Source organism: Chionomys nivalis, chromosome 3 (assembly GCF_950005125.1).
Source record: "Chionomys nivalis chromosome 3, mChiNiv1.1, whole genome shotgun sequence".
Classification (NCBI taxonomy): domain Eukaryota; kingdom Metazoa; phylum Chordata; class Mammalia; order Rodentia; family Cricetidae; genus Chionomys; species Chionomys nivalis.
Genome location: NC_080088.1, coordinates 82547401 through 82569274, shown reverse-complemented (window position 1 = coordinate 82569274; position 21874 = coordinate 82547401). Strand labels below are relative to the sequence as shown.

At 45.0% G+C, this 21874-nt stretch overlaps 1 protein-coding gene across 4 annotated transcripts in view; it reads left to right on the top strand.

Moving 5' to 3' along the window:
* Positions 1–21874, top strand: part of Fry (FRY microtubule binding protein) — a 404412-nt gene that overhangs the window by 156220 nt on the left and 226318 nt on the right. Inside the window, exon 1 of one of the 4 annotated variants that reach the window (XM_057765234.1) lies at positions 439–1165. The exons of 2 other annotated variants lie outside the window; for them this stretch is intronic. In XM_057765234.1, the coding sequence (XP_057621217.1) occupies positions 1096–1165 (70 nt within the window). In that variant the 5' untranslated portion in view covers positions 439–1095. Of the gene's footprint in view, positions 1–438; positions 1166–21874 lie in introns of those variants that run through there. One more of the 4 variants, XM_057765233.1, reaches the window with a different exon arrangement.

The window sequence follows — 21874 nt, the reverse complement described above, 5'->3', positions numbered from 1 at the left end:
TTTAATCCTCCCATCTAGTGTAATAATAACGCGAAACAAAGCCGACTGGAACCAGGGCACATGATATCAAGAATTCATAAAGGAGAAAGCAGGCCTATTGCCTTTGAGTCCTAGCTTCTTCATACTTATGAAATAAAGTGTATTGGGCTGTATGATTCTTAGAAATGACAACACGAAGAACCCGGTCCATGGTGGAATCCGGGCGTTTCACAGACAAGCCGATTAAACATGTGTACTTTCCCTTCTGGCGCATGCGTTGGGGCTCAGGTACCCCTCAGAAAAGCCTGCATTGCACAAAATGCAGATGCCCGTCTGCTCATCATAGAGAAGGAAGGAAAGGCCAGCAGACGTCTGGCTTCTCGGTTGCAGCAAGGCTGACGGATTTCCCACACACACACACCCCTCCCCAAACGCTACTGCATCCAAATGCAAGGGTGCAGCTGTCTTACCGCAGAGTGCCGCAGTTGAGTATTTTCTGGGACAGACACAAGGGGAAATCGCAGCCCGAGCACACCCGGACCGCTGCCTGCCAACCTTTCTGCACTGAGGAGACCTGCGCCAGACAGCTGGCAAATTTCTTGTCCCCGTCCCTGGGGCTGCGAGGTGGAGGCTGGGTGGGAGCTCAGGTTGAGAAACGCAGGGGCTGGGGGCGGGGCTTCAGCCCATCCCTCATCAGGGGCTGCCGGCTGGGCAGCCAGGAAGCCCAGAAGCCGTCGCCCGGTAGGTATAGCAGATCTCCGTGCAGGTGGGGCCTCCTTGCTACCTTACCTGGCTGTGGCTGAGCATGTGGGCGGCCGGAGGCAGGCAGCAGGCATTGCTGCTCGTGTTAGCTCTGAAATGAAGCCGCTGAGGCCTCTGCCTCGGAAGGCTTGCAAGGGAGATCAGCACCCAGCAAATAAGAAGCCAGCCCTGGCCCCCGGAGGAGGAGGAAGAGGAGGCGAGGCTGTGCATCCCGCTCCCGGTGGCCTTTAAATGAGGAGCGTGCCTCTTTGCTTCTGACCCTCGCGTACATCACTAACCTGTGACAGGCGCATCTCCACGCCCGGTACCCGCTCCTCCAACAGCAGCTTCCAGTCCTCTTTGTATGCGGCAGACATGGCCAGCCAGCAGGATTCCGGCTTCTTTGAAATCAGTATCAAATATTTACTGAAATCCTGGAGTAACAGTGAGTAATAGAACATAAGGTTTTTGTTATTTTGTTTTCTGGATGCTGCTAAGGTTAGAGAACTCAGATCGGAACTGGACACATGTTTGTAAGCTGAGGAAGTTTCTCTCTCTCTCTCTCTCTCTCTCTCTCTCTCTCTCCTTCCATCTGCTGTGAAAGTCAGAACGTCAGAGTCTGAGCTAACCTTGTTCAACTTCAAAGGCTTCAATAGAATTACAGTAGATTTTGTTTGCTTAAAATTTCTAGACATAGGGCAGGTCAGACTCTGGGGAGGGCAGGCTGGGCATTCCAGGCTGCACTGCCTGCCTGGTGTTTATTCGGTTTGGTCAGGCTTTATCTAGATATCTGTGAAGTGCAGTTTAATCGGAGGGGTGTGGCAGGGTGGCAAGTACTTTGGAATTGTTTTATTGGAGTATTGTCTGAAGAGAGACAACTGCGTCCGAGTCCAAAACCTAAGACTCATCTTTGCTAGGCTCAGCCTCATTTGCAGGTCCATTTGCTCTTCCTCCAGTCCCGGTGGATGATGTTCAGGATGCTATTTACCGTTTGCATTTCTAGAGATCTCAGTTGCTCTGGTTCAAGCATGCATCTCTGAAAGTAAACAAGTGCCATTCTGACCCAAATGGCTCCTTAGGCTATGAGAATGCCAGGGTTCCAAAGTGGCGTTTCTGACCTATATACTTAAAAAAAAAAATCCACTCTTTCAAAAGGACAACCTCCAAGCCCTTCTGGGTCTGGGTTGAAATCAGGATGAGACCTTTAGGTGCTCAGGAGTACCTTGTGTTTTTCTGCACAGTTTCAAAGCCAAGTCTGCCCCAGTATCAGATTTGGGCTTATTTTGTACAAAAGAGACTGCTGGGTTTTATCAGGTGCTTGGCTGTTTCAGAATAAAAATTTGTTTCTAAAAATTATTTTCTGTATTTTCTTAGGTATATACTCATTAATCTGCCTGGACTCAGGAGGGGTGGCACATGTCTCATGACCTGTAGCTAAAAATTGTTTTTATGTAAACAAACCTAGGCAGGGGACTTGGGCTGGACTGTTTGGAGAAGTGTGGAGTGCCTGCTTAGAGATATTTGGGGGTGCATCTCGGAATGATATCCACAGAAGCCATTTTTCCTGGGTCGCTCAGCCCCACTGTGCACTCGGGGCTTGTCTGGACTGTTTCTTTACAAGGAGGAGGGACGTTTGGGAGTGATACTGCTGCTTTGTTGAAGCCATAAATCATTTAACTTAGGCTCATTTTTTATATACTCCATGCTCACAGAGGAATCTTCCTTTGTCTGTCTACCCTTTGATTAGTGAAAAGAATTTGACTCTTGGGCACTAAAGAGAGCAGTTTGTCTCGATGGAAAAAAATAAAACCAAACCAAAACACAAACAAACAAAAATACCTAACAAGTTTGACATCCGTATGTGGATTTTAAGCTCCATTTGGTTATTCCAAACCCTGTTTCCTTCTACCAGTTTTTGTCAAGCCTTTTGAGGGGAAATTATGCTGGGCCAACAGCTGATGGGATCTCTGTACAGCCCCTTGTCTGTCTTCAAATGCCTCCAGACAAAGTAGATAACTGTTTCATCTCCTTAAACTCCTTGTTTATCCTTACATCCCCACACCAGGAAATGGTTCGAAATGATGGTTCATCTCAACTTTGAGAGTATCTGTGTCACGTTCCGGTTCCTCCCAGTTCATTCAGCACTGAATGCCAGGCTGTGGGGTGTGCGGAGGAGATGGACACAACACTGCTCTGTCTGTGTGTGTGTCCTAATTCCTTTATTTCAGGACGATGAAGTTCTTGGGGGTCGGGTGGGTCTGGATGGTTTAGACTCCGGTCTTAAGAGAGGAAAGGGAACTACGTTAGTGCTGGTTGCGACACTTAGCTGCATACAGCCTGGCATGGCTCTCATCTCTAAGTTTTACATGTTTCCAGGAGCAAAGAGAGAGAGAGGAATTTGCCTGTACAAAAGACAAAGTGGAAAACAGAAGCCTCGGGGCTTCGTCTGTGAGTGTAACCTGAAAGGCTGCATCCAGGGCAAGCAGCTAACCGCGTGCTTGCGCACGCCCGGCTTCCCAGGTTGGAAAAGCGAGGATGCCCGCCCACATACCTGAGTGGAGAGCCAGTCCCCTAATGAGATGGTGGTGCTTATTTACACAAGTGTGGCAATTAAAAAGCAATGAAACGAACTCTGTAGCTACAGCTGACTGCTTTACTGGGCAGTAGGAAAGGGAACGATGACATCATAAACACTCACAGGTTAAGGTTTCCGTTTGGTAGAGAAAGGGCGCGTTGTGGGACGAAATGTCATTATATATATATCTTTGTCTCATCAGAGGGATTCAGAAGCCAATGAAGCACACTTATTGCTGCCTGGCGAGATGAATTAGTTTCCACCTGGTGGCCTTGACACGTTCTTCTTCCTGGGCACAACGCACCACGCCCACCCTGTCCAGCTGCCCTTTGGTTTGAATGAGGCTGGGACTTGGAGTGGCCCTGCCGTCTCACTGTCCTTTTACAGACCTCACTGATAGCTTTTTCTTAACCTGCTTGTACAGTTGTCCTGATGTTCCCTCCACTTGTATCCAGGCCTTCCCGACCTGAGCATCATGCGCCCGGGTGTCTGTGACCCTGGCCACCCATTGGCTTCTCGGCCTCACCGGGATTATCCACTGGTCTTCTAATATCAAACTCTGCTCCCCATCTCCCTCTGAGCAGTATCTTCCCTGGCCTCCCCTAAGGCCCTCTGCGCCCATCATCTGACTTCTCTCTCCTTGTTTTCCTCTGTCTCCTGCAGTCCAGTAACTTGTTCCCACATCCCTGGCTGTTCACATCCCCACCCCATCGTCTGGCAGGCTCACACCACAAGTCCCAGAGCCAGAGGGGCTTGCTGCCAGTCTTCTAAGCCCTGTGCTTGTGTGGCCTTGGGTTAGCCACTGACTGTTTCCTCATCGGCAAAAAGGAAGCAAAAGTAATGGGTACCTCATAGGCATGGGGTGTTCAGAGGCGGAGCACTGGGGTGACATCTAACATACTGTAAATGTTGGCTAAATGCTAAAATAATACAGATGTATTCTCATGTTTATCTGCCTTCTGAACCTACATAAAATGTGGCTTTTAGATCGTTTCCCTCCCTTGGCATCCTCAGTGGGTTAGTTTATGAATAGTCAGTCAACACCTACTTCACCGCTGGGCAAGGAAACGCTATGGAGAGATGACAGCTAGGATTGACTTTAAACTTCACCCCTTTTTTTTCTATCTCAACAACTGTCAGCTGCTCCCACTTTCCTTAAATGTGTGCCCTTCAGTCTTGTGGAGGTGGCTGCCTGGGAGTGTCCCGGTGGCAGGAAGTTGCTTTGGCCTCTCGGACTGTTCCAGAAGTCTGAAATGGTTAGCTTCAAGCTGCATCGCAGGGTAGGAGAGTTTACACAGAGAGAGTGAGTGTGTGGGCCTCACCGTCCGTCTGAAAAGTCTAAATGGCTTCCTTGTGCTGCTCATCACCCCAGGACTCCCAGCGAACACTGGCCCAGTGAGACGAGGGAAGCGCGTTCAGAATCACCGTGCTCTTTCCAGGGTGTACACCCTTCCTGTGGTCTCGGGCCAGTCCCGCTACCCACTGAGGATGGTGTCTTTATGTTCGTGAACTCCTTAGACTTCCCCACCCAATGACCTGCTCTGGAAAAACTGAATGACCTCATTGCATAGGGATTGGTGTGCACCAGAAAATGGCTAATGTTCTAATGAAACTCGTGTGCACCAACAGAACCAGAGTCCGGCTTCTGACATGTTGTGGTGAACTAAGTCGCTTGGTAAGTGTGGTGACTCGTGCTTATAATCCCATCACTGCGGAGGCAGAGAGTTCAAGGTTGTTCTCATCTGTGTGAGACCTAGTCTGAAAAAGAGAATGGAGAGAGAGAGAAAGAAAGGAGACACTATTCAGTCAGAAATGCTGGCTTGATGATGCTGGTTGTTGGGCCAATAAATCCCAGGCAACTATGAATTGGTTGTGAAGCTCTGCTTACTGATGATGGTTAGGTATATGGCTGGTGAACCTCAAGGGCACTATGGGAAAGACCTTTAATAAAATTGGTTTAAAGATGTGGAAAATTAAGTTGCCCAAACCTATCAATAGGTACAGTTCAGATACAGGCAGATTTTGGTGTGTGTGTGGTGTGTGTATGTGTGTGTGTATATGTGTGGGGTATGTGTGTGTGTGATGTGTGTGTGTTGTGTTGTATGTGTGTGGTGTATATATGGTGTGTATGGTATGTGTGGTGTGTGTGTGGTGTATGTGTGTGTGGTGTGTGTGTGTGTATGGTGTGTATGGTATGTGTGATATGTGTCTGTGTATGGTGTGTATCGTATGTGTGAGGTGTGTGTGTATGGTGTGTGTGGTGTGTATGGTGCTGTGTGTTTGGTGCTGTGTGTGTACGATGTGTAGTGTGTGTATGTGATTTGTGTGATGTGTATGTGTGTGTGGTGTGTGTGGGTGATGTATGTTTGGTGCATTGTGTGATGTTATGTTTGGTGCTGTGTGTGTATGATGTGTGGTGTGTGTATGATGTGTGTGGTGTGTGTATGTGGTGTATGTGTATGATGTGTGTGTGGTATGTGTGTGGTGTGTATGTGTATGGGGATGTATGTGGTGTGGGGGTGGTGTGTGTATGAACGTGCTGTCGCTGGGATTAGAACTCAGGGTTTCATGCAAGCTGAACATGTGCTCCACCACTGAGCTGCACCCCAATGACCAAGCACTGTTGTCTGTATTCATCTGGAGAGAGGTTGCTGCATCCCTGTCCCTGTAGCTCATAGCTGTATGATGATGGCATACTCACAGAGGCCATCGGTCACTTCATGAGAAACAATAGCCCACCCGGCATCCATGTTTTCCAGGCAGAAAGGAGTCTGTTGCTGGGTTTGTTGTTGAGACAAATTGGAGGTGGTAGTTGGCAGGTCCAGAGGAAACTTGGGGCTATCTGTGGTGCCTACTAGCATGCCAAAGCGCATGCTGGCCTCCAGGCTCCTCAGCATCACAGGTGCTGTTACAGAGTTCATGTTGGCACCCTGACTCCTCTCGCTCTTCTAACTCAGCCCCTCCCTAAACTTCTCCAGTTCAAGGCTCCCCTCCCCCCAGCTTCTCCTTCCCCTAGAACCCTGCTTTTTTGGCTGTATGCTCCCTCGGCCCCTTCTCTGGCTCTCTCCTTTGTCCACTTTCTTTGTCTTTCTTTTTTGTCCACCCCCACCCCCCACTTCTCTTGACCAAGTTCTGTCTGCCCACCACGTTCAGGTTACTCTCTCTCTGTTCTGGACTCTTCCAGAGGCCCGTGGCAGTTCTTCCTCATATCTACAGTAAAAACCTTCCCCTCAGTCATACCCCGGAGAGGTCATATCCTCACCTTATACATCTGGTGCCCAAACCCTCAGTTTCTATGGTAGTTATTGGTATTTGTTTGTTTTGAATTTAAATGCACGACCCAGTAACATCAAGGCAGACTCTGCCTGGGCAGTCCCAGTCCCAGAATAATAGACTCTGCCATTCTGTGTTGAATACTCTGCTCAATGACTTATATATAGGACAGTCACATCATTATTCAGCCAAAACTGGGACACTTTGGAGACTGGAAGTTAATAATGACGCAGGAATACTGTCATCAGAGACTCTTTTTGGCAAAAGTGCCCAGATGATTGTTTTGTTGTTGTTGTTGTTCTTTCTAATAGCCCTTGGGCTAAATATTATCTACATTTTATAAACGGGGGCAGGGAGGATTGAAACTTGAGAAAGTGATTTGTTGGTTCAAAACCAGGAGATCCTTAAGGGCCATCCACCCCTTCCCCAACACTGAAACACTGATTGCATTGTTTTGTTTGTTTATTTTAGAGTATTTTTATTTTTATATGAGTGTTTTGCCTGAAAATATGTGTGCACATCACTTGTGTGCTTGGTGCCTGTGGATGCCCAAAGAGGGTGTTGAATCCCCTGGAACTGGAGTTCAGAAAGACAGGAATCTCCTTGTGGGTGCTGGGACTCTGACCCTGGTCCTCTGGAAGAGCAGCCAGTGCTCTTAACTGATAGGAGTCTCTTCAGCCCCTGTATTGTTTTTCTACTTGCCAGTAGGATCAAAGGAGCAAGAGCACTATTGGGAACTTGGTGTTTTATAGCTATTTAAATTTTTATTGGTTAATACTTCTGCCAGTTCTTGGCCTCAGGCATACCATTCGCTCTCTTCCTGGGTGCTTAAATGTATGCAAAGGATTGATCTCTCTCTCTCTCTCTCTCTCTCTCTGTCTCTGTCTCACCTGTTTTCTCTTCTTGCTATGAAGAACCTTCTCTAGGAGAAGCCTCTTGAAAGCCCTAAGTTCTGCGAGTGTTCTCTATAGGGCAGTCTACCCCCGCCCCCATCAAAAACGTGCACATGTAATAAGATTACTTTATTTGATTATTTATTTAGTTTTTTCAAGAGAGGGTTTCTCTGTGTAGCCTTGATTGTCCCGAAACTTTCTCCGTAGACCATGCTGACCTTGAACTCAGAGATCTCCCTGCTTCTGTCTCCCGGAATGTTGGAATTAAAGGTGTGTGCCACCACTGCCAGACAAGATTACTTCTTTTTTGTTGACTTGTTCCTATTCTGAAAAGTGTTTGCCAATACTTAGGTGTCTCCACAGCTGGGACTGTAACTTAGTAGTATAGTGTCTACCTGGCTTTTGTGAGACCCTGGATTTGAGCTCCTGCTCAAACAGATAGTAGATAGATGGATGATAGATAGATGGTAGATAGATAGATAGATAGATAGATAGATAGATAGATAGATAGAGATGATAGAAAGATAATAGATAGATTATAGGTAATAGATAAGATAGATGATAGATAGAGAAATAGATTATAGATGCATAGATATATAGATAGATGATAGATTGATAGATAAGATAGATGCATAGTTATATAGGTAGATAATAGATTGATAAATAGATGAGATAGATAGATGATAGATAACATAGATAAATGGAGAGATAAATAGATGATAGATAGATGAAAAATAGAGCTCCAGTTAAATGAATTAAATAAAAATATGTGTATTCATTTAGCTTCTTTTAGAGGGTTATTTTTTTTTTTTTTTTTTTGCTTCTATTACTGAGGTTTCTCTGGTGGGGTTTATTTCTGTTTAGGAACCATAGTTGACTGCTAATTGGCGTTAGTATTGAGGTGAGGAAGAATGTCCCCATTTTCTTCTGACCTCTAGGGCACTGGACCCACACATTGCACACATACACATTCAAGAAAAATACTCATACAAATAAAATAAATAAATCTTAAGGAAACAAAAGGAATTAAAATGCTGGTTGGGAGGCAGTAGAGAAACATGAACTGAAACATTTTATAGGTTGGGAATCAGCCCAGAATATTTGAGAAATATTCATCCGGGGTTAGGATGCTCCAAATTACGAGAAGTACCCTCTGAAGGACATCGTTTCCAGTCATTTTAATACCCTTGACTTGTTCACTTACTTTGGGATACGGTTTAAGGGACTGAAAGATTGCAAACATCCTGGTCGTTGTATTAGTGGCGTTCTACATTTTTCGGCCTTCTGTAATATTCAGTGTGAGATGGACTCAGATGTGGGTTGGAGCCGGTGAGGAGGGGCCTTGGCTTTGGAGGGGGCTCTGCTCTGGTCTGTTTGTGAACCCCTCTAGGCAGACCTTGCTGGTTCAAAGCTCTGTGTTTGTGTGGTCCCCAGTGTCATCTACAGGTACCTCGCCTGTTTTGATGAACTGATTATGAGCAAACCAGCCTCTTTCCAGTGGCTGGATGATGATGTTTAGTCCTTCCTAAGAGTTATTTCTGTCTTAGGAGATATTCATATGGATCATGAAGATATATTTTGTAACTTTTTTCAGGTCAGATTTACATGAATAAATAATGTCCTTAGTTAAGTACTTACCTTTGATTAAGACTTTAAAAATGCAGTGTAGGGCTGGAGAGATGGCTCAGTGATTAGGGGAACTGGCTGCTCTTTCAGAGGACCAGGGTTCCATTCCTAGCACCACTTGGTGACTCATAACCATGTAGCTCCAGTTACATGAGATTTCACATTCTCTTCTCTGGCTTCCCTGAGCTCCAGGCATGCAAAAGTTGCATAGGCATATATGTAAGTAAAACATCCATACACATAAAAAATGAATTAAATTTTTTTAATGCAATGTAAGTTGGTATCTGTCACTTAATTAGTTAAGAGGAGCCAGGCCCTGGTGGTGCACGCCTTTAATCCCAGAACTCTGGAGGCAGAGGCAGGTGGATCTTTGTGAGTTCAAGGCTAGCCTGGTCTACAGAGCAAGTACCATGACAGCCAGGACTACACAGTGAAACCCTGTCTCGAAAAACAAAAAGGTAGTTCAGATGTAAACTGACTTTTAATAAATGTATTAAGATTTTCTGGATTTATTAACTTTCCTTTTTATTTCTGTAAGGCACTAATTTATTTATTTCTTCTGGGATAACTTTCTTTTCTGAACTCTGAAACTTCTATAATTTTCCACAATCATTGCTATGACGTAGCTAACCAATACGAGCACACTACCCCAGTGCAAAATAGCAAGCAACCATTTCCTGGAAATGTGGGTGGCGTTGGGGGAGCAAGTACTTACGCCAACCTCATTTTTCTTCCTACTCTCTCTTACTTCATAGATCCCATTCAACAACTTATTTATTTCCATTTATTTAAGCATATTACTTCATTCTGAAGTGGTAGGGTATATGGATAAGAAGAGTGTTTTGTCCCCACACCACCTCAGAATTACTTACTTTTATCTTGTGTGTGTGTGTGTGTGTTTGCCTGCATGTATGTATAAACACTATATGCACACAGTACCTGAGGCAGTCAGAGGGGGTGCCAGATCCCCTGGAGCTAGAGTTACAGATGATTGCGAGCTGCTTTGAGGATGCCAAGAGTCAAACCTGAATCCACTGCCCTTCACCACTGAGCCATCTGTCTGCCCGAGTTACTTAGGCTGGAAGGTTGCCGCTCTAAGGCTTGGAAGAGCAATGGAAATGGCCTTTTCTGGTATTCCTTTCTGGTCTTTTATATGGGAACATCTACAGGCAGTTCTTTTCCTGTTTACTTGATTGCACCACCAAACTTTCTATTCAAGCTTGAGTTCTTCTTGGGTATCACACTGATGTGTCCCGCTGTTTCATAGTGCGGGACATACAGGGGTAGCGCTATTCGATACCTCTTTAGTAATCATCAACTGTGTAGGAGGCATGCACTATTCTGCAGCATCACAGACGCACTGCACCGGGATTTAGGTGTGTTCATGCCGAAGTCCCCTTGACTTTCAGAAGCGGGGAGAATTGTCCCCCCATTCGGAGACCGTGTGCAGAGCAAGCCTTGGAGAGCATCATTTTGGAGGACGTGTCTGATAAGTCCTGTGATGCTAGTTTGTATATTTTTACATCCTCTGCTGCAGAGGACATTTGGAAGGAAGCCTGTGTTTACAGGGCTGGTTTTATAAGAACAGTTTGAAATACTTTTCCTAGCAGGATGGCTAAAGGAGAAGAAATAGAAGTTCTTTATAATGGACCCAAAAGGAACACTTGCCTAGATTTTATTAGATGTGGAAGCATTTCAGATAGGCTTTCTAACACTAAAACATTGGGGAAAGAAATCATCTTTGTTTTGTTTGTGTATTTATTTGTGGTCCCCCCCCTTTTTTTCTTCCTTTGTTTTGGAAGCATCCTGCTATGTAACCCTCTCTGATTGACTTAAAACTCATGACACAGATTGTGTAGTGGCAATCCTCCTGCCGCTGCCCACTGATTCCTGAAATCACCAAGTTCCACTTCTATGTTTTGTTTCTTGGTTTGTGTGGGTGGTGGCATTTTGAGTCAGGTTGGTTGACGCTTGCTGTACCACCAGGCTGATAATTGCACTCACAGGTCCTGTAGTTCCTTCCACTGGACTCTCCGGAGCAACTGGGATCACGGGGTACACACAGCAAGCTGCCAGCCTTAGGAAAATGTTTGCACCTGAGACAAATTTAAAGGCAGTTACGCTTCGTTTCCGAATGGCTTCATTCCTCTTCAGTGTGTCTCAGGGATTAAAGAGGTGTATGTGTGTGCACGCGCATGCCTCCAAGAGGCGGAATAAATTACATATTTCTATAAGTTAACTTCCACGATCCCACCACTTACCTATAATCTTACAGTCAGTCTCTCACTGAACACACAAGCACAAGCGTTTAAAATGTTAGTCACCCAAAGCTCCAGATGCTAAGCAGGGAAAGTTTATATTCTCCCAGCACATCGACTCTGTAATGAGTCTGATTTGGCTTAATTCCTGTCTACTGTGCAGTCATTTGACGAGCCGCAGATGGAAGTTGAAGCCAAAGCCACACCGTTTGGCGAAAGCTGTGCACGCTGCTCTAAGAGTTTGTTGTCGTGTCAATTTAAGGGAATTGAAATCCTTTTCAGGAAGGCATTCAGAGCTACATGGAGTGCTGTTTATCAGCCTTAATTTGATATACAACCCAGACCATTTCTGCCATTCTTAATCAATGACAAAGCACATAGTAGTTTGGCACTGGATTTCTAAGCCAATGGCACGTGAGCAAGACTATGGAAATGTGTAATTGAATCCCCATCCAGCACTTCATGACATCAGAAACACTAGCCTGATCTCTTTGAATATAGCTTTAAATGAGTAAATATGTATTTTGGCAGCCAGGGAAAGGGTAGGGTATTAGATTAAGTAGGGAGGCACTTTAGTAAAATTCCATCCGAACCTTGTATTTATGTAGGTGGGGCTTGGTCATCCATAAAATGGTTTGCTAGTTAGGCGCCAATCAATCAAAATGTTTCCACTTCGGGGTAAATTCTTGGGTTTTTAAATCTGTGTTGTGTGTATGTGTGTGCATGTGTGTGTGGTGTGGAATGTGTGAGGTATGTGTATATGTGTGTGCATAGGGTATGGTGTGGTATACATGTGGTATGTGTGCAGTGTGAGTGTAGTGTGGGGGGTGTGTGTGGTATGTGTGTGGTGTGTATGTGGTGTGTGTATGTGTGGTATGTGGTATGTGTGGGGAGTATGTGTGGTATGTGTGGGAAGTGTGGTTTGTGTGTGATGTATGTGTGGTGTGTGGTGTATGTGTGGTGTGTGTGTTTGTGTGGGACCTTGGCTCTTCCCTCTTACTTCCTTATGTAGACAGAACAACCTGGCTCTTTGTCTCTTGCTTATGAATACGAGGTGGTTTTAATACTCCCACTGAAAACTGAGTCTTGTGTAAACATTGTATTTATCAACTATTTCTGCTACTCCATGAATGCTAGGCTACAAGAGCTTTAGTGGGGGATGTTAAAGTTTACTGATCAAAAGGGGATGGACTCTCAGACCTGCACAGCTTCCTAACCTGACTTGCTTTTCTGTACCCTGAATAAGAGAAAAACTGTCACCCTGTGCAGCCTACCAGATTCTATTGTTCACACACACACACACACATATGCACACACACATACATGCACACACAGAGACACACACACAGATGCACACACACACAAGTAATTCTGTGTTTAACTCAATAAATCTGTCCAGGGTTGTCTCTGGTGTGAGGTGGCAGCAGTCCTGGCTTCTTGGTCTGAAGATGCACTTTTTCTTTTTCTTTCTACAACCTGAAATATGACGATTATGAAAATTGCTAGCATTCTAGAGCCTTTGAAATATACAGCCATGTAGTTAATGGATACTCAACTAGCATTTGGTCGCCATTCAATTTCATAAACCATGTTGAATATCCAAAAGGCCAAAAGGGTTGCAGTTAATGACTGAAAGTGTTAATGCCATTGATTTGTTAATGCCAGCACCTTTGCTTCACACAAACTTCAAGTATTAAAAATGACTAAAGTTGAGAAAAAGTTGTTCTGGGCAAATAGATTACCTATGAACCTGACTGGAGGTGAGTGAGTGTGAGCCCTATTAGGAGGCAAATTACTGTGTGTGTGTGTGTGTGTGGTGTGGTGTGCGTGCTGTGTGTGCTGTGGTGTGTGTATGATGTGTGTGTATATCGTGTGGTGTGTGCTGTGTGTTTGTGCTGTGGTGTGCATGTGTGGTGTAGTGTGGTGTGGTATGGTGTATGTGTGTATGGTATGGGGTGTGTGTGTGTGTACATGTGATGTGGTGTGTGTGTATGGTGTGGTGTGTGTGTGTACATATGATATGGTGTGTGTGTATGGTGTGGTGTGTGTGTATTGTATGTATGTGGTGTGGTATATGTATGTATGGTGTGTGTGTGGTGTGGTATAGTGTGTGTATGGTGTGTGTGTGGTGTGGTGTGTGTGTGGTGTGTGTGTGTTGTGTATGGTGTGTGTGGTGTGTGTATAGTGTATGTGGTATGGTGTGTATGTTGTGCATGTTGTGAGTGTTTGTGGTGTGGTGTGTGTGTGTGGGTATGGTGTGGGTGTGGTGTGAGTGTGTGTTGTAGTAAGTTTACTTTTCACATTGTACTTTCTGATAATCAGATTTTTAACAAATCTCTAAAAATGAAGCCTAGAAACTGGATGTCAACATGGTCTTACCCGGAGCCCCCTTTCTATTTTAACACCCCTAAAATTAATCTGCTGCTTTTCTAATGAGATTCCTGGATCTTTAGTAGCCACACACTGAGGGTTTGGGTTTCCTTTCCGCGTGATTGCTTGGTGGCCCTGGGGCTGTTCTCAGTGTAAACATCCCTACATCTGCGCACTCACACCACCCATTCGGTTGAGAGTGAAAACTTCTCTCCTTGTTTATTATTTTTAGGTAGATCATACTCATTGTGCAGCATGATGGGTTTCATAAAAACATTTTTGATTACATCCTTGGGCCATATTCATCCCCCGTACTTGTTAGTTGTCGTCCACTTTGCTCCATCCTAGATATATCTAAGAGAGACACTCAGTGGAAGAATTGCCTCCATCAGATTGGCTTGTGGGCATTGTCTTGACTGATGACTGATGTAGGAGGGCCCAGCCTACTGTGGGTGGTGCCAGCCTGGGCAGGTAGGTGGTCCTGGGTTCTATGAGAAAGAAGGTTAGGCAAGCAATGGAGCAAGCCAGGAAGCAGCATCCTCCATGGTCTCTGCTTCAACTCTGACCTCCAGTTTCCTGCCTTAGCTCCCTCAGTCATGGAGTCTAGCTTGGAAGCGGAAGTTGAAATAAACCCTTTCCTCCCCGAGTTGGCTTTGGTGAGGTTTTCGTCACAACAAAGAAAAGGAAACTAGAATCACCCCATTGCCTTTTCCTGTTCTCTCCCACTGGGCCCCTCCATTTCCCAAGTAGCCCTCCTCCTACTTCCTAGCATGTTGTAGCATGTCTTATCATTTCTATGATGTATGTTAACATATGTTAATTCTAGACTGCAGAGATGAGAAGGAGTATATTTTCTGTGACTAGCTTGTTTTCTTTGATAAGATTATCTTCACACCCACAAAAAATGTCATGACAAGGTGGTTCCATGAGTCAAGCTATGAGCCATCCTGCCAGATGACCTGAGTTCGATTCCAAGGACCTCCACTATGGAAAAAAAAAAAAAAGCCAACCCCTACAAAAGTTGTCCTGGGACATCTGTACATGAGTCATGACATGCACATGTGAAGGTGGGCATGCAAATAAATAAATAAATGATAGGTAGGTAGGTAGATAGATGGATGGACAGACAGACAGATAGACAAAACAATTAAAGTGCAAAGCTAGATGTAATCATCTGAGTAATAAATGAACTCAGGCAGAAGATAAAACAGCTTACGAAGTGTGTGTCCTCTAATGATGGAAGACACAATCAACAATACTCAAGTGTCCCTCGGACACAGAATAGCAGCCATTGACCTGGCCCACTGAGCTCATTAATCATATTGTCCTGCCAGGACAGGCTTTTTGCTTCAGGGAGTGACTAAGAGACTGTCAGTCCTTGGACCAGGAGAATGACAACGTTCCCCCAGCCTGAGACTGATAGACAGCTGATGCCGTTCCTTGGGCAGCCGTTCCCACTGGCGTCCATGATCAGACTGTGTTTTACAGTGAATGACAACCGCACAGCTGATCTAGTGAGCCTCGTGGTTTCCTGGTATTTCTGCTATGGGCCCAGACAAGAGAGAACCGCTAAGAGCATCCTCTATGGATGATCTTAAATTGATGCTGAACATCTACTCGTGTCTAGATCTGCCGAGAGGGCCAAGCTTGAGGCTGAGCCTCCATGTCCCTACTTTAAGCAGGGAGTTGAGTTCTCGAGCAGTTGGCCAGGAGTGCCATTCTGTCTGGGGGATTTGCTTTTGTTCTCTCTTTCTGAAAGAAAGCAGAGGTGAATCCTGGTTTTCACTGAGCCGTGCCACAGAGGGAAATGATGCAACAGGGGTCATGTGGCAAGAACAAGAAAAGCCCATTGCACAAGTGGGGTTCAGCATTGTGTTCTGGTGAGAAAAGAGGTCGAACACACTGGGAAGTGCTCAGATGACCTGGTTCTCCTTCCTTTCAGCACCAGGGACCATCCTGGGGCCTTGTGCATGCCAATCTCTCAATCTACACACCTGAAGTGTGTCCCAAGCCCCAATTCTACTTCTGAATTGTGTATATTTCTCTAGAAGGGGGAGCCATGTGCTTGACCTTTTTGCCTGTCATTCTTATTATTTTTATGATCTTTTGGCTATTACACAATTCTTCTCCATCCAACCCAGGACTTTGTCCATACTAGGAAAACCCTCTATTCTCCATTAATTTTCATTGTAATATAAAATGTGGAAAGAATTTCTTAGACTTGTTTGATTAACTTTTTGACTTAACAAGAATTCTGTTACATGGTTTGGAACACTTAGAAAAAACGTACTTTCCACCAATCACATGTGACACTGAGAAAGTTCTGCTAATGATATAAGGGGTGGGCAGATGATCCAGCAGTTACGATCATAGGCTGTTCTTCCAGAGGACCAGCCTTTGAGTCCCAGCACTTACGGTGGCTCAGAATCCTCTGTAACTGTAGTTCCAGGGATCAGACGCCCTCTTCTGTACTCTCTTGGCACTGCATGCACATTGTACACATATGTATGTACAGGTAAATACTCATATACATAAACTAAAATAAATCTTTTAAAGAACTTAATATTATAATATTAAAAATCTAAATAATGAACATTTTATATATTTGTAAGTATGTTATATATCTATGCATAAGTATAAATGTATGATATGATTATAAAGTATAAAATAAGCTATAATCATTAAATAAGCTAATGTTTAAGAAGTGTTTTGTGTACTATGTTGTAACCACTGAATGGTAGCTGTTACTATTAGTTTACCAAATCAATACTTATTTACAGGGGTTGATATTAAGCTTCTAATGAGTCCATGGACCGTTAGCAAGAAAATGAAAAGTCTGAAACGTATGATTCCATAGAGGATATTTTGGTAGTGAGATGTTTCTAGAACCATCTGAAGAGGTCTAAAATAGAATATCTCTCTTCTAAATTCTAAGACAGTGCCATTGTTTAGGCGTGGCTTTTCGTTGGTTTGTTTGGGGCTTTGCTGTTGTTGATGTTGTCAGAGTTGGTGTTTTGAGACGGGCTCATGCCATGGAGCCCAACATGGAAAGTCAAACTCCTGACTTTCCTCCCTCATCCTCCAAGTACTGTGACTGCAGGTGTGTACTGCCAGGTCCTGCCAACACCACACCTGTGGCTAGGATCGGTAATCTAGCAAAGCATCAGTATGGCCTGTGGTTCTAGCATTTTCTGTAAGCTTACACAATAGACTTAAAACATGGGTCATGTTCTTATCGCACACGTGAGTTCAAAGGTCACCTGCAGGGTGCCTTCCCTACCCTTTCTACATACCTCCATTATAACAGCAGTGACGTTGTTGGCTAGCCAATCGTATTTTGCCCAAGTTCATCCACACTGAAACTCAACCACCATGTTTACCCTCCCGGGTACTTCTCAGCCTGCAGTGGTCCTTGCTAGTAGTCTGCTACAAGAATTCTTTAAATAATTCTGAAGGTAATCCTGTGGATGAGTGCTAGAGCCAGAAACTTTGCTAGCGTGTTTGTCATCGGTGGGTGACGGACATCACTGCCTTATCTCTGGGGTTCTTTCTACCTTACACTCTCTGCAGGAAGTCAGCATCTCTGAACTTGGGGACCTCACCTGATTCTTATGCGCGGATTCACCAAGCTAAGCTTCCTGGCTGCGCTCACAGAACCGTGGGACACACATCTGTGAAGCTCGCAGGGAACTCAGAGTGAATCTTTCACGGGTGTCATGATCGGCCACCTTAAAAGACGATTTCTGAGATAGTCTTTCTGTTTGTTTCCCAGTGAGTCAGCACCATCGAGGACTGTTCTCCGGAAAAATATTAGCTTTCCCTACATGTCATTTATAATCCATGAATTTAATTTACTTTCAAACCTTTCAGCCACTTTGGCCAAATTGGAAGAAAACCAGGCTTGAAGAGAGTTTTCTCTGAACTAATCTAATTCTGTCTGGACTAATCAAAGTCTCTTTCCCGAGTGGAGGATGCTGGTTGCTATTTACGTGGAGAAACTAATTGCCTACCTAGAAAACTAGATAAATTCTGAACCCAAAGATTTTTATCAGTAATTAGGGTGTGCATATCCTAAGCATCAATGCAAGTTGGACGTGCCCAAATGATCGTTTCTTTCCCTTCGTTAAACACGTGTGTGGCCTGCAATGAGTGGGCAGGCCCAGCTCCTACCTTCTGTGGGCTTCACAGGATGAAAGAGGCATTATGGGGATGTCGTAGAGAGAACAAAAATTCTGGTTTAATAAATGTTCTGCACGTGTTGGGACCCAGGGATGCTGGCCTGAAGGGTGTTCTGAGGAGGAAACCACTCGTCTCAGGCGGGAGGGAATGGGTTGAGGAATATTTAATATAAGCCGTGACATTTGAACCAGAAGAAGACTGCACAGAAGGGCAAAGGGCAGAGGATGATGAAGCACTGGAGGCAGGAGCATGCCTGGTCCAAGGAATCCCTGAGGAGACGACAGGAACACTGAGGGCCCCGCCAAAGGGTCTTGCTTTATCCAATCCACCCTGAAGTCACTGGGAGGTCCATGTGGCTGCTAAACACTGATCAGCTTGGCCTCTTTCCTACTCAGTTTCCAAGTCTTGGCTAAGAATAGAGGGGGAGAATCCTGGCCAGGGCGGCCCGGGGAATGATGACAGGGACTTAGGGCAGGATAACGGTGGGAGAGGAAAGAAGAGAGCAGATTCAAGCCTCTTATTTGAGGCAGATCTCTGAGTGTCTTCCATGGGTCTAGCCTATGTTTTATCTTAACATGTAGGCAGAGGCTGCTCATTTGTTTCTCAGCTGCCGGACCCAAAATAATCACACGGAAACTATATCATTTGCAATACTGTTTGGCCAATAACTTAAGCATATTTCTAGCTAGCTCTTACATCTTAAATTAACCCATTTCTATTATTTTATATTTTACCATAAGGCTTGTGGTTTACTGGCAAGGTTCCAACTGGAGGCTCGCGCTTTCTCCTCCAGCAGCTACATTGACTTCTCCCTGACTCTGCCTTCTTTCTCCCAGCATTCAGTTTAGTTTTCCTGCCTAGCTCTATTCTGCTAAGCCACTGGCTGAAACAGCTTTATTCATTAACCAATAAAAGCAACACATATACAGAAAAGCTTCCTACACCATTAACATATAATTTTGTTTTTTTTCAAATGTATGATTGTGGCCTGGGGAGATGACTCAGCAAGCGAAATGCTGTGGCACAAGTATGAAACTTGAGTTTGGGTCACCAGAACCCATATAAAAAGCCACTGTTTTATGAGCGTGGTGCTCCCCCATAATCCCAGTGGGCAGAAGACAGAATGGGGCAATGCTCAGAGCAATCTGGCTAGACACACGAGATGAAATGTTGAACCCCAGGTTCATTGAGAGACTCTGGTTCAATATGTAAGGTGAACTAAGAGCAAGAAAGACATTCTACATCAGCCTTAGCTCTTCACACACACACACACACACACACACAGATATACATGCACCACCCAATGTATGAGCATGCATACATACCACACACATAAAAAAGTATAACTAAAAAATCATGTAGCTCAATATTCTTTAAGAAGCCCTCAACAGCCAGGTATGATGGGACATGCCTATAATCTTAGTGCACAGGAGGCAGAGGCTGGAGAATGGCAAATTTGGGGTTGGCCTGAGTTATATAGAGACCCTACCTAAAGTTAAAAAAACAATAATTAATTAAATAAGGCAGAAACAATCTCTTGTAGTATTCTGAAATGATACTTTAAGACGTGATGGAGCAAAAGGCAATGGTGGTGGTACTGCCTGGTAACAAGTCATTGACATATTGAACTAAAACAACAGGCACCTTGTAGCAACTGTGAGCAGCCTCAACTTATTCACCTCATGCTTTATACCCCATACCTGATAGAAGCGACTTAAGAGCGCCTGCTATCGAGAAGGGAGAGCCTACAGCGGAGAAGACAGGATGGCTGGGGTGGTCAGAGTGGGTCAGCCCATGGCCCTCCAAGCTTCCATTGACAGCTACAGACATGACCCCAACCTGGAAGCAGAGTGCTCAGACCTGGACCTTCAAGGCTTGCCCCTAGGGGCCTGCTTCTGCCACCCAGGGCTCCTCTATGGACCAAACGCTCAAATGCATGAGACTGTGGGGTGCATTTCACATGCAAACTCTATGTGGATATTTCCAGGCTGCCTAACAACTTTTTATATAGGACAGTGTTCCTGGAAAATGAAGTATGGTTTACAAACAAATATGCACATGTGTGCACATGTGTGGTGCGCGCGCACACACATACATACATACACAGCATCGGGAAGGATATTAATGCCAGCACTCTTAAAAAACAAGCTTGAGATGATCTTGCCAATGGCTTTTATTATATCCATGGTAACATAGTTTGGTACTCCAGCCAGGCACATTCTTTGTGCTTTCCCCTTTAGGGAGCCAGGTGGACTTGCAGAAGTCACTCCTGGGAAATGGCCAAAAGCCTACGTTTGTCTTTTTGTGTAGGTCATATGGCATCCTGTTGGGCTGGGTCTCCGGTACCACCTCCCCACCTTTATGTGAGGAAGCTTCTGGAGGCTGTAGTAACTTGATCTGCCAGGGCCTGTCCACGATAATGTCAGCCTGCCATAGAGTGCTCTGGTCTCAGCTACCAAATAATGGCCCTTGATTAGTTGCTGCTACAAGAGGGTGGGAGGCACAGATGCAACTAATCCTGTAAGAAACGCTGGATTGGAAACTTTGTATCTCTGCCATGTTGACTATTCTCAGTTCGCCTAGTGAATGTTGCAAAATGGAGAGGCTCAATTGTTATGGATGTGTTCACCAATAGTAGCGTTCCAGGACAATGTGTCCGTGTGACAGGCCAGCCTCCAATCTACTCTGAGAACCCTACCTAATTAGGTTCATTGAAGCAGACAGACTTAGAGCCGTCCAGGTGAGGACGGAGGCAAGAATGGGGAAGTCAGGCAGATCAAGTCCGACTCCTGTAAACGCATATTTAATGACTCATACTCCCCTCGCACTCAAGAACCCCAAGCCATTTCATCCCAAGATATGGCCAGATGGGGAAGATTACTGCCAGCCTTTCGTTTGGTGAGGGGAGGAGGGCTCATGGCACTGTGAACGTTTTAAGCGGCCTTTGAAGGGGAAGATGGTTGGCAAGGTAGAGGGAAAAGTTCTGTCAAGAAAACTCTGCCTAGTCGAGAGTGGAAGAAGCCAAGGGAGGGTGAAAGTGGCTGGCGAGAACCCGTGGAAGGGAATTAGAGGAGTATCTGCTGGAAGGAGAAGGGATGAACCCGACGGGAAACCACACGAGGGCGTGCCAGCTTGGCTTTTTCCTCAGAGTTCACATCGCTCGTGAGTTTACAGATGAACATTCACAAGGTGACACCAAAAAACTCCAGGGCTAGTCAGTCATTCTGCCATCACCGTGCTCAAAATGGTGACTGCCTGTTTTACTGGTCAGAGTTGGTACAATCATTCTCCCTCTTCTTCCTACATAGATGCTATCTTTAAAAATGGCAGCGACTAGGGGTATGGTTGAGTCACAGAGCATGTGCTTAGAGAATGCAAGGCCACCGCTTGATCCACAACCGCAAAAGCAGAGAAGGTAAATTCACAGAGTTAAACAAATCAACAAGGAGCTGGAGAGATGGCTCAGTGATTAAGAGCACTCTGGGTTCAATTCCCAGTACCCCAGTCAGGCAGCTCAGCACTGTCTAACCCCAGCTCTCGGGGAGCCAGTTTCTCTGGTCTCCAAGGGTACCTGCAGTCATATCCACATGCCCATGTGTAGATACGCACACACCTATACGTAATCAAAATAATTTTTAAAATCTCCGAATAAATCAACAAACCCTCATTGAAGACGCATGGTATAAAACACCGTGGAAGACGCCATGGTGAAGTGGCAGAACATACGAGCTGCTTTTATATACATTTTATATATGTATTTTATATGTGAACAGAAAGCTACAAAAGTGTTTTAATCACTTACTTGCTGATTCATAAGCACACAGTCTGACACCTCTTCCACAAAAGTCTTCTGGGTGTAGCCACAGAAATCCTCCCCCACTTGTCTAAATTCCCCAGTGTAATTGTTGTAGGGGAATGTACATCCAGTGTACATGTTAATACAAAGCACATACAAGCTTTTCAATAGTCCTCTCCAACAG